The sequence below is a fragment of the Penaeus monodon genome, chromosome 5, assembly GCF_015228065.2.
Source record: "Penaeus monodon isolate SGIC_2016 chromosome 5, NSTDA_Pmon_1, whole genome shotgun sequence".
Classification (NCBI taxonomy): domain Eukaryota; kingdom Metazoa; phylum Arthropoda; class Malacostraca; order Decapoda; family Penaeidae; genus Penaeus; species Penaeus monodon.
The window spans coordinates 55,612,875-55,626,528 of record NC_051390.1 but is presented as its reverse complement, the minus strand read 5'-3'; the positions used below and the strand labels follow the sequence as shown (position 1 = coordinate 55,626,528).

At 35.2% G+C, this 13,654-nt stretch overlaps 1 protein-coding gene across 1 annotated transcript in view; it reads right to left on the bottom strand.

Moving 5' to 3' along the window:
* The window catches only part of LOC119573595, a 90,008-nt gene extending 76,554 nt beyond the window's left edge, over window positions 1–13,454 (bottom strand). The window contains exons 1-6 of the mRNA XM_037920806.1: window positions 13,314–13,454; window positions 11,932–11,976; window positions 7,636–7,683; window positions 6,748–6,804; window positions 5,756–5,836; window positions 5,006–5,141 (exon numbers count right to left, since the gene is read on the bottom strand). Coding sequence (XP_037776734.1) covers window positions 5,006–5,141; window positions 5,756–5,836; window positions 6,748–6,804; window positions 7,636–7,683; window positions 11,932–11,976; window positions 13,314–13,454 — 508 coding nt within the window. The remainder of the gene's footprint in view (window positions 1–5,005; window positions 5,142–5,755; window positions 5,837–6,747; window positions 6,805–7,635; window positions 7,684–11,931; window positions 11,977–13,313) is intronic.
* Between the last annotated feature and the right edge of the window lie 200 nt (window positions 13,455–13,654).

Here is a 13,654-nt window from a genome sequence, read left to right as displayed (position 1 = left end):
GGGCTTCCCGTACGTTTTTCCCAAAGCCGCAGGAGGAATGGAACAAAGTAGTCACCGCACCGGGTTTGAAATTTGTCCCAACTTTGAAATAAGAATCATTTCTCCTCCAACAGACTGGAACTCCTGGCCGGGCGAAATATCCGTCCCACAGAACCTGAGGGGAGAGGAAGGGGGGTGGGGAGAGGGACGGAGATGGGGGAGGAAGGGAAGGGAGGGAAATGGGAAGGGAGGGAGGGAGGGGAGAAGGGAGATGAGGAGAGAGAGAGAGTCTCCTTACTATCAATCATCAGCAAGATACTTGAAAAAATAATATGCTCCCACCTAACAAACCACCTTCGGGTCTTTTTCCCTGTCTACCCGGCAATGTGGCTTTCAGAAGAACCCTCTGCTGCCGACCTACTTTTTTTTTTCAGATGACTGTAGACGGGCAGCTGCACTTGACTGCGGACAGCCCCACTTGTGCTCTTGCTCTGGACATAGCATAGTGTGCATAGAGCATAGCATAGAGGCACCTAAGTGTGTTAAGTAAGTTAAAAGCATTTGGAGTAGACGGGGAACTCCAGGTACTTTGAAAAAAAAAATCTACTCAACAGACAAATGAGAGTAGTCCTCAGTGGAAAACACTGCTGACAACGACATCAAAGCAGGTGTCCCTCAAGAAAGTATGCTGGGCCCTGGGCTGTGGAATGTCTTCCTTAATGACTTGTTCCACCTCCAAACCAAAGCATCTGCGGATGGTGGAACACTCTCCTTTAGGTACGAGCCCAGGGAACAGGATGGAAAAAATAAATGACGGGCTCGCACAAATATCGACTTGGGGAGAGAAATGGCAGGTGTCCTTTGCCCCGAATAAGACCCAGCTTATGGTTGTCAAGAGGACAAGCAGTGATATCCAAGTTCACTTCAACGAGAGAAAATAAGAACTCAAAAAGAAACTGAAGTACTGGGCATCACATTCAACAAAAATAATTGAAAAAAATAAATAAATAAATAGATGAATAAAAATAAATAAATAACAAAAATAAATAGATGAATAACGAAAAAATAAAATAGATAAAAAAAAGTCACGTAGAAAGCTTGGCGAGAAGGGCTTCGCAGAAACTTTCATCTTGCATAGAAAACAAGAAGAGCGAAGAAAAACATAGGAAGGACCCCCGCAGTATCAAGAGAACCTCGACAGCCTTCAACACAGGAGAGACGTAGCCGGCTTGACGACGATGTTTCCCCATCAAACGCCAACACGTCCCGCACTGCAGCCAATTAGACTGCCCGACGAGAAAAGTGGAACGAGTGCCCCCGCCCCGGAGGAACCTCGTTGTTGCACGGCGCACCACCAAAATTTTTGATCCCGTTAATTTCTGTCATCGATGTGGGTGCTCAGTTCTCACAAACTTTCAAAAACAAAGCACATGTGTGGCTAAAAACCACTAAGATATGATTTTAGGTAATATTATGTGGCTGAATTTAGATGAGGTTAGACTTGAAAGTAGGAGTCATTAAAAAATGAATTCTTTAGTCTCTAAAACAGATTTTTGACTAACATGTCTAAAAATTAAGCAAAAACAAATTATATTACAATAAGTATTGTAATATACATACCACTTGCCCTTCCGTTGCTTTAGTAGTCCTGATTTCCAGGGCATCGTACCAACAGCCGAGTGTGCAAACGCCGTTTACCGTTAGTGAAACCGCTTGGTACACGTTGAATGCCGTGAAAGTCATTTTTAAACTTCATTACACTCGGGGCGATTATCCATTTGACGAAATCCGAATCTTTTTGCGTGAAACATAGTGTGTGTATGAAAAGCATACCCGTACATGTATATGTTTCTACATATAGTGAAAGATAGAGAGGGAAGAGTTGGGCACAAAAACTACAATAGATTGCATCTGCTCTATTCTTTCTTTATGACTGAGGTTTCTAAGTACACCAAGTTTGGTAACTGAATCATTAAATACAATACGCTATCAAAACTTTAGTCAAAATTATTTTGCATTCTTCGAAAAGCCAAGTAACGAGACAATTGTTTATTATGGGATATTTTTTCAATCCTTGGGATTACAGCGCGTCTCCCTGAAGAGATAGAGTTTCATATCTTTCGTATTTCACTTGTCAGTTGATTATATGGATTTTCAAGACTAATACAAGTGTTCCCAACCTGGCTGACATGGATGCCCAGGGATACATTTGCACTATTTCAAAAGGGGCATAGAGTATATGTATGTTGCACTTACTATTCAGATATATTCATCAACAAGATTTTGCAAATCCACATTTTTAGTGTTGTTGGGGACTATGGGGTAATTAAATTATCAAAACACCTGAACTTTATCTTCATAGTGTAGTTGTTAATTTTCTCCCTTGTATTAAAAGAAAAAGGCTTAAGCATCTCATTAATATTAGTACACTATTTAGTTTTAGTATGTCATTTCTTGGACTTTCACTTTTTAGTCATGCCCAGTGTGCTTAACAGATATCAAGATATTCCATAAATTCGCTTGGTTCACTTTCTTAATTTTATCAGTAGTAAAAAGCTCTTAAGAATCATCAACACACGGAGTTAATAAGGAAATATTGTTGGATCATATAGTTTTATACATTTTTGATCCTTAAGTTGAAGGAAAACTGTCAGAACATCCAAATAGGTGCAAATAAGCACAGCTTAAGAAGGACATTTTCTGATTTATATTATCTTCGAATGGAAAGAAAGTATAAAAACACACACACAAATAAAAAAATAAAAAAAAACATACCACTATGGCTAGAGAGTAATGAACTGAGACTGTATAACAATACTTACCATGAGGGAAAGCATTAGGATAGTTCACGGTTGAAATAGTTTTCTCAACGGTGACGATCTCAGTATTGAAATATAGGATAGCATCTGAAGAATATATAAATTTTTTGTTAAAATGGTATCATGCTTTAACATGTGTGACTTTTACAGTGTCTCTTGAATATTTGTTAGGAGCGCATCGCAAAAGTTCTGTTCATAAGCAAAGTATTCAAAGAGTAGTATTAATGAAAACTAAAGTCATGAAAGTTCATCTATAATGAACGTGACTGTCTGTGAAATAAAACCAAAAAAAATATTCCATTTGTGAGATAAAACATTAACAGATACAATCTGTGTGAGAAACCAAACATAAGGAGTTATCAGTGCAATACAGATCGAAAAGAGAAACCACCATTATAGGTGTATTTAAAAGTCTCGCAGTTGCTCCCTGAAGTTCCATCAGGACACACCCAAGTGCAGTCACTTCCTAAATAACCATTATTCTGACAGGGATCACTAGCAGTCCGCAAGAGAGAGGAGTTTATCTGTACAGCCATACATGGTGTTTATATGAGCTTGTCCATGTGGGGAGGCCTTCCCCGCTGGCCAATTTCAGCTTGGAACCTCGGGTCTTTTGGGCACGATGGTATTGCGGCTGTTCAGAGAGAAACCCTGTGGAAAAGAATCATGAAAAAAGGATTTATATCAAGAAATATGAAGAACACAATGTTGGAATCTAAAAGCGGGACCCAGTCTTGTAAAAGTCTTAAACTTGGTCTTACAGATCGTGACCTCTCTCTCTCTCTACACACACAGACGTGTATAATTATTTTATATTATATATAAAAATTTATATTGTATATTTTAATATATAATATATATATATATTTTTAATTTATATAAAATTATATGTATTATGATATAACACATATTTATGCACATCCACATACGCACACACATTAAAACAATTAAACTGTAAAGCCATATGATTTACCTGCGATAGTAATGCAAATTGGAATAGTCATACGGCACACCATAATTTTTGGGGTCTCAGAGGTTAAATTTATAAATCGCCGATGATTTTTTTTTTGTGTGAAAATTTGAGACGTGTTCGTCTCGGTCTGACCTCGATTGCTCATGCCAGGGCCCAAGGCGTGTCCGCCCTCTTACCAAAATGCAAGCCAACGAAGATATGGAAGTAAAAGTCTGGTTGAAAAAAATATTTTTTTGGATTTTTCGAACGTTTACGATTAGCGTCGTCTAAATGTGAAATTAGGTTTTAGAGATAGATGTGCACGGAATTTTCGTTTGCTTAGTTGACCTTCGACATGTCTGCTAAAAAAGACTTTTTGAAAAAATTAAACTCAACAAACTGTTTCATTAAAAAAAAAACTTTTAAAAAAGAAAGCAAAGACTAAAAAACTAAAAAAAATTAAAAACTCAAAATTAAATAAAACTCCAAAAATCTAAACTCTTAACGAAACTAAAAATCGTACAAAATTAACTCATCAAAAAATAACCTAAAAAGCTAAAAATTATAAAAACTACAACCCTAAAAAAAATAATAATAAATTTAAAAAAATAATAATAAAAATAATAATATAAATAAAAAAACAAATAAAAATAAAAATTTATAAAAAACCCCCCCTAAAACTAAAATTTCGACTGCTTTTAGCCAAAAAACCCCAAACCCCTTTGTATACTGATGGGCCAAAATTTTTTTATTATTATTATCAATATTCTCTCTATTTACCTCTCTCGCCTCACTCTTTTTTTTTTTCCCTCCCCCTCCCTCTTTCCCTCCCCCCTCCCTCTTTCCCCTCCTCTCCTTCCCGCCCCTCCTTTCTCACCGACTGCTCAAAACCCCACGGGACGTTGATATCTGTCTCCGCTGCTGACCACCCCCCGTGAGTTCAGAGGGAAACGTGGGGGTGAACTTAAACGTTCCCATGCTGGTGTTCGGCCCCGGTGAAGGTGAGGCGGTGTTGTCGATCCAGTGCGAATGGCCTCCGGACGGCTGCTTTGTAAACCCGGCTGGAGAGTCTTTTAAAATAAGTTCACATGTACGTGTGTTTATATAAAATATATAATATAAAATATATATATATTATATATATATTTTATATATATACATACACATATATGTTTGCTGTCTGTTAGCGTTTATATACGGGCAAAGGCTAAAAAGGCTCTTTCTTAACAACGGCACACTGTCAAGCAATACCGACCATCCTCAAAGGTATAGGGAATGTGAGGGAAGCCGTTGACATCAGGCCAGAATCTGGTGACATCGTTGATCGCCTTCCTGTTGAGGATGGCGGCCAGCTGCTCCGGGGTCAGCATCGTGTCCCCCAGTTTCTCGAGCTGGAAAAATAGCACGCTTGAAAGCCACTTCTATAAGGGTAAAATAACAGGAATATCCCTTCGTAATCTTATGAAGCGTAAGGTGTTGAGCTTGTGTATTTCTTTATTTTTCTGTGATTCATTTATTTGCTATTTAATCAAGTATTTCTTATCTTTTATCATATTCATCTATTTATTCAGTATTTGCTTATTATTTATCTTGTTTTACTTATTGTTTTTGTTGTTTTTTTCTCTCGTTTTCCATTTTTTTGAGTTTTTCTTGGCAATGTTTTTTTTTTTAATTCATTTATTTACTCTTTATCTTATTTTTTTTCTCTCTCTCCTTTTCCCTCAATTTTAAACTTGCTCTTGGCAATATTTTTATAATCTATTAAATTATTATTTCGAGCTTCCTTTTGGCAATGTTTATATGTATTTTTAACCATTTATTTATTCATTATCATTATCCCCCCTTTTTAAGCCTCCTCTTAGTAATGTTTATATACGCATTTTAATTACTTATTTAATCCTTACTCATTTGATTTATTTTGATATCCCCCCTCCTTATTTTAAGCATCCTCATTATGCATAACACTGAACACTGCGTTTCGTGTGTTAAGGACAGAGCTACGTACCAATTCCTCCCCCTCCAGCCTGCTCAGGTTAGCTGCTGCGAGCTGTTCCTCTGTGAGTAAGATGTCGTCTCCCTCGTCGCCCTTTCAGGATAAACAGAGCAAAAAAGTTTAACATTGCAAGTTAATTCACGGGCTATAGATAGATAGATAAAGATATTTGTTCATTCATTTGTTTATTCATCCATCTTTCCGTCTCTCGATTCTCCTATGACATTGACGTTGAGTAGCAGAAATATGCTAGAGAGTGCTAATTGTGTGAAAAAAATTCTGTGGAAAATCAATAATGTACACCCTTTTTGTTGTAAATTATAAATAATTCAATTTATTTATATGTACCCAAAGAACGTGAAGAAAAAACATTAACAAATTACAGGTTTTAAAAAATGTATCCTTTGAAAGGTGTATAAAGGTCAATTAATTTTGTTTAACTTTAATTCTTGTGTTCCACTGGTGATTTGATGTGTATGAGTGTAAATTATGAATAATAAATAGTGGTGGAACCGTTTCCGTTGTATTTGGTGATTCATTTGACCAGAATCCATTAGATATGGGAAAGAGAATTGTGCAACTATGGTAACCATGTCATCCCTATGCCAATCAAAATATGGAGAATGCTGAGTCATGTCTGAGTGGTCCTTCAATGTAACTGTCCAGGTTTGTGGAGAGTTAGTAGTGCCCATTAAATGAATGGTTAGGTCCTAAAATTCCCCACAAAGGTTGTGGATGGCTGGAAGTGAACAAAAAATCAAATATTTCTCCATGCTAATAAAGAACCAGGCATTTCAAACAGAACAGAAAAAGGGAGATTCGAAGGAAGATGACAAGTACAGTGAAAGAGAGAGAGAGAGAGAGGGAGAGCCTTAAAGGTCACAAAATAAATAGCGGAAACAAATTTCATAAGCGATAATAACTAGGAAAATGATAGTAATAATGTACTAATACAATACTCTTGGAATTAGATACTTTAAATAAGAATATTTATATAAACTTACATGATGAATCCCGGGTATTGTGAAGTGGTCAGTCCCGTTGTTCTCTACGTTCCGCTCCTGTTGAAGTAAATATATTTATTTCAAATATTTATTTTGCTTTAGATATATTTTATTTCGTAAGGTGTGGATTAGCCCAATTCTCACGGATGGCAATACATACCATACCCACTGTAATATAAGTTTATTGTATTCACACATAGATGGCTCTACAATTGTTTCGTCACCAAGGAGTCAGTTATTAGTTCTACCTATCTCACCTGTTTCCCCTTTTCCTTGACTTTTGGAAATGGTCTTTAGTATTATTTTATTGTCTTAAATGTTACCAAGATTTTAATAACAATTTAATAACCATAACATCAATAACAATAATAGTATCGAAACAAATTGCATAAAAAAAAAAAATCTTGCCACCTCAAGGAATGGGGAAATCAGGATCGGTCACTCGGGGTTGTTGGTAGACTCCTTGCTGGCTGAGCACATGTGGAGCCATCTGTATGTAACAAAATTCACAAATATCTACAGGGGACAGAACATCAATCCGTGGTGGTTAGGTTAAGAAAAAGTATATGGGGTAGAATTGTAATGGATACAAGAATGAAATGAAATTATATGTGGTAATTTTTTTGTCTTTCTTTTTTTGACGCACTTGCACACATACATATATAATCCAAATCAAAATATCTACTCCTAAAAATCAATAGAAATCTGCATAAAGAAAAGTCTGCAGAATAATCTCAAGCATTTCCGGCATAATATTATGCATAACACTTTTACATATTAACACATCATTAACTGGACAGTTATCATTCATTTGGGAAGTAAAGAAAATAGTGTTATTATTCCACTCACCTTAGCATCTCCATAACAAATAATTAGAATTTAGCTTACCTTATCTACAGACCTCTCGCTGTACAAAATGTCAGGACCCTCGGTATTCTAGAGGAAAATATATAAGGAATGTTACTATTGGAAACTAACAGAGAGTGGGGGAGGGGTGGGAGAGTGAAGGAGGGAAAGGAGGGAGGGAGAAAAAGAGAGAGGAAGAGATTTTATCTCTTCATTTTTCTTTGTTGACTTTCGCCTAACATAAAACATCAAGCACCAAACAGAAGAAAAATTTAAAGCAAAAGAAAAAAACAACTTTTTTTTTTTCTTTTTTTACTTATGGAAATAAGCAATTTCAAACTGGACCACAGGAGCATTATGTTCCAGAATTCTTTAGTTTATCTTCCAAATAATCTAAAAGTATATACCTGAATAAAACTGATTTCTCTGTATGTTAAGAGTAAACTATTTAAAAAATGATTACCTGTATTTCTATTTTTACTTGGTTTTTAACTTCAAACAAAAAGTTTCTGTCAAGCAAGAGCGAGTAAAAAAAAAGTAAAACTCATTAATCATGAGTCAAAATTGCATTAATTTAAATGAATGAAATATGCTTTAACTTTGCAATGACGATTTTCAATTTCCCTTGGGCTCAATCGTTCCTAACGAGTTTTCATTAAGTAATTAATTTATTATTATTATTGTCATCATCATTTTTAAATGCTACTCTTAATACACCAGTGTCATCTCTTCCGGTGGCAATTAGGGGGTCGCATAATGTAAAGCGCCGCCTAGTTCTATGACGTAATAGGAATGGCTGCGTTAACGGTTAGCCATTTTACTATATTGGTTATTGTTTTTCGACTGGTACAAAGTATTTTGGAATGTAATATCCTAGATGGCTTTCGATATCATATGGTGAGTAGTGCTTTGTTATAGATACCCAATATAAGTACAAATAAGGATGAATACCAGTTAGGAGGAATACATTTCCATACTCAATTCCTGTCGTGCAGGCTGGAACCGTCGGAAAAGACGACGCAAGATTGCTAGGTGTTATAAAAGCTATTATTATTATGTATATATATATATATATATATATATATATATATATATATATATATTTTTTTTTTTTTTTTTTTTTTTTTTTTTTTTTTATAGACTTTTGACTAATATCGTTACGCTTAACACACCGGATTTTACAGGGCGTATTCCTAATGATATGATGCTATACATAGGGCCTCTTCCGCAACGCCAACCACCCGTTAATGTTAATGAAAAGTCTTAACAATTCAGCGAGCTGTTAAGGTTTTGCTACCAGTTTTGTCCATGCCTGACGTCATTGTTATGGCTCCACCCATCGTCTGTAGTGCGCCTGTGCAGAGTATATTCAACTCAAAAATGTTCGTTAGGGATTATATTTTTAATTAATGCCTATTAGGCTGTAAGTTAAGAGTGCAAGTATAAATAATTCATATACTATTATTATATATAAAGATATTGCGGAGGAGGAACAGGAACATTCTAGAAAACTCATATTCACACATACCTTCCGCTGTTTTACATTAAACGTAAATAATGGTTATGAATGAGCATTAAAAAAAATTATATGAAAAAAAAATCAAGATATTTAGATAGATGAACATCATTTATTAACAAAAATTCCTTATAGACAGACATGGCTGACAAATGCTCATTCCATGGAAAAAAACTCGCTCTCTCCTTCCTGTGGAAAGCTAACAATGACAGGACAAAACAACAGTATGGAAGCGCAGGAGACACAATCATTGCTGTATCACGATCAGTACAGTTATGAGAAACATATGCATGTTGGTTAGAAAGAATGTCGTGGATGCAATCAATAAAAAATAACGTAAACTTGAATAGAATGGGGCTTCTTTACATTGATTCCTGTTTAACACTGACAGTAATCAAGATATTGAGATAATTAACGGAGAAAAATATTTTGGAAGTGTGTAACATTGCACTAATGTACTTATAATGCAGAACGTTAATGATCCACACCGGAAAAAAAAAAATAGAACTATTACTTACACTTAGTGCCACATATATAATTTTATATCAGTGTAGTTTGTCCATTTTGATCTCCCGTTTTCCTTTATGAACTGGAATCGCTTTAATAAAGAGCACGGTAATCACCCTCACGGTAACAGTAGGGAGATCTCGGAATATCATTACTAATGTCATCTAAAAATACCATCATCAACGTAAGCCGTGCCATGAAGATGAATTTTTTTTTGGGTGCAACTGAAAAAGATGGTGCCAGTGTACTATTGTTTCATTAATTACACATACATAAATACGCACGGACGCATGCACGGACACACGCACACGTGTGTATGTATGTATGTGTGTGTGTGTGTGTGTGTGTGTGTGTGTGTGTGTGTGTGTGTGTGTGTGTGTTGTGTGGGGTGTGTTATGTGGTATGTGTGTTTTTATGTGTGTGTTTATGTGTGTGTGTGTATGTGTGTGTGTGTATGTTTGTGTGTGTATGTGTGTGTGTGTTTATATATATATATATATATATATATATATATATATATATATATATATGCATCTGAGAACACAAATTGCTTTCATTATGATTTCATGAATAGTTCACGCAAGAGAAAAAATGTGATGCAAGAAACCAGCGAAATATTTTTTTTTTTTATTAATACATAAAAAATCTTCACATACTCCTATAAAATCTTATATATTCTGTCAATCCTTATTAAAAAAAAACATACTATCATGTAGGTTACAAAGAATTATTCAGGGGTTAAACGTATGATTTTTTCCTTTGATTTATGGCTACCTAGGCTAGTCAAAACTTAATAAAAGTCCCGTAACAAGCGACCGCATTTTTATTATTGATTTTAATTTTTATGTACCCAGGATGTCACGCATGTATAATATATTTTAAAGTAAGGAAAAACCACGTCTTCATTAATTTTAAAGCATTTACTGAATCATAGTATTTCATCAGAAAGTTATGACATGGTCCCGGCGCTTCAGCAAAGGTCGTTTCCATTTTTCACCAATCGCGTTTTTTCCCCGTAAATATTCATATTTATGTGTCATTGCATCACATCCGATTTTTTCCCTCAAGAGAAATCATGGCAGCATACATTTGAATATATTTTCTGAATGTGAAATTGAATGATGAGCGTTAATGAGCGATGTCAAATATCAGGATTTATTTATTTTCTTTTCTTCTTTTTTAAATCTTTGCGACGCGTATACAGGTGGTTATGTCTTTACGAAATAAGCGGTTTCAGCGAGATAATAAAAAACTACCAATTTAATGTCTTTCTATATAATTTGATTAGGTTAAGGAAATTAATGCTATATGAAAAGATAACTAAATAAAGATAGCAAATAACTAAATAAACAGTTTAATAATGTGACTAATTCATCCAAAATAAAAAAGTAAGAACATATTTTTTAAAAGGGAGGGTGGGTCAAATTCCTACAGGAGGCGTGGTAGTAAAAAAGAACGGTTGATGAAGCCCAAGGGGAAAAGTATCCCCATTTTCTGATTCTGTGGCAGAGACATTTCGTACTGTTCTATAAGACTGGTTCAGAGAGAGTTGTCCATGCAGTATAAAAGAACCATTACTTAGGTTGAAATGTTAAGGTATTTTACGTTAGCGATCAGTTTGATAAAATTCCTTTCTATAGATTTTCTCTTCAAAATTCTACATGTATAGTGTGTACTTTATACAGAAAAACCTTGCATTTCAAATTGTTATCATGAAGAACTAAGAGTGTAAACACTATATGCTATTGTTAACAGTAATCCAATAACAACGGATATAAGAACTGTTCCCTGTATTTTTTTTTTTTTTTTTTTTTTTTTTTTTTTTTTTTTTTTTTTTACATACAAAAGGCTCCACATGTGCTCAGACACCAAGGAGTCGATCAGTAGGCCTTAGTAACCGTGCCTGATTTGCCTCTTCCTTGAATTTGCGGGAAAATGTGTTTTTCTTTGTTATACTATTAATTTGATGATGTTATTATTATATTGGATATGATTATTAAACATGCCAAAATATACATACACACATATACCTATGGATAGGGGATAGATGGACTGATATATCGATGGATAGATAGCAGTGTTCTATAAATATTATTCAAATAGTGTTTTTATTGAGTCTGGTTATGGCATAAGATAGAAAAGGCGCAAGGTTAGTCGCATCTCACCAATGTTTTAATTGAAGGTTTAATTGAAGATTATCTGTGTGTTAAAGCGTGTGTAAATATACTAACTGTTTCTCGTTAACATGCTCATTCCTGGGAAGTGTCTGTGCCCATTCAGAACAAACTGTTTATGCAATCTTAATTAGTACTTACGATGGGCGGGAGATAGGTAGCATCCTTCCTCGTTTTCGGCAGAGCCTGAAAAAAAAAGTTTGAAAAGTTTGAAATTATGGAGAATGATAAAAAAAAAAAAAAAAATATATATATATATATACATATATATATATATATATATATATATATATATATATATATATATATATATATATATATAATCCAGTGTCAGTACTTCTCGGAAAATTAAAGATGCAGTATGTCAGTGGGTTTGTGTGCGATATATATATATGTGTGTGTGTGTGTGTGTGTGAGTGTGTGTGTGTGTGTGAGTGTGTGTGTGTGTGTGTGAGTGTGTGTGTGTGTGTGTGTGTATGTGTGTTTTATGAGTGTAAGGTTGCATATGCGTGTTTGAATATATGCATACATGAATGTTTCTTATATAGCATCTTGTGCATTTTAATCTCCATATAGTTCATAGACCTACAGCGTGAATCTGTAATGGTTTTAAATTATTATTATTATTATTATTATTATTATTATTATTATCAAATATATAATGGAGCATGTACAAATGACCAATATTTTGAAGTTATGTTCATATGTTTTGCTATTCGTAAGTGGTTATCAATTTGTGTGTGTAAGTGTATACCTGTCCACTCATTTGTTTCTCCGTCTATCCTTAACACACACACACACACACACACACACACACACACACACACACGCATATATGCAGACACACACACGTATGTGTGTGTGTCTGCATATATGTATATTTATATATATATGTGTATATATGCACATATATATAAACATATGCATACATTCACCCTGAAGCCTTTCGAAAATCTAGAACTCATCTCGTGGATCCCACTTAAGCCTTCCTGAAGCCCCGGAACCACCGGCTGGCCCGGAAACCTTGAAAACCCGGCAGTTAGGGTATAAGCAAGTCGTCACCCTCAACGGGCTCAGACGCACGAAAGTCACAGCTGTCAAATCGTAAAATGTAGTTCCTAAAAGTGAGAAACGAGAAAAGAAGAAAAAGAAAAAGGAGAAAAAAAGTATTTAAAACGCAAACTAATCACATGGTAAAACGTTCATGAGTTTTAAATTAGGACGGAAAACGGTCACAATATAGAGTAAATATACTACTATAACATTGAAATACTAATCATACGCGTTGCAACCCTTTAAAACCATTGGAAAATGCTTCCATCTCACGAACATCGAAGTCTTAGCCAGAATAGGAGAGAGTGGGAGGGAGAGCGAGGGCTAGGGCGAGCAAGAGAGAGAGAGAGAGACAGAAACAGACAGTGAGAGAGTTAAAGTCCAAAAAAAGGGGGGAGAGACAGAAAACAGACAGTGGAGAGTTAAACCCAAACACAGCACACAACCCCCCCCCCCCCCTCTTCAAGTACCTGTCCGAGCGCGGCAGCGAAGAGAAGGCCGACCGCTAACCAGTGAGGCGACATGGCGACTAAACACGAACTGTGACCATCATCTGCCACTTGCATATATATCCCCAAAAGACCCATTTGCATCGCTGAGGAGAGACTCATTATGGTAATCACTTTTATCAAAAACACACTTCGAAACACGTGTACCATCATGAAAATACATGCATGTCCGTAAAGTTTTGTGTACACATACACACACACACACAAATCTATCTATCAATCTATCTATCCTATCTATATATATATATATAATATATATATATAATTGTGATTGTATTGTGTGTGTGTGTGTGTGTGTGTGT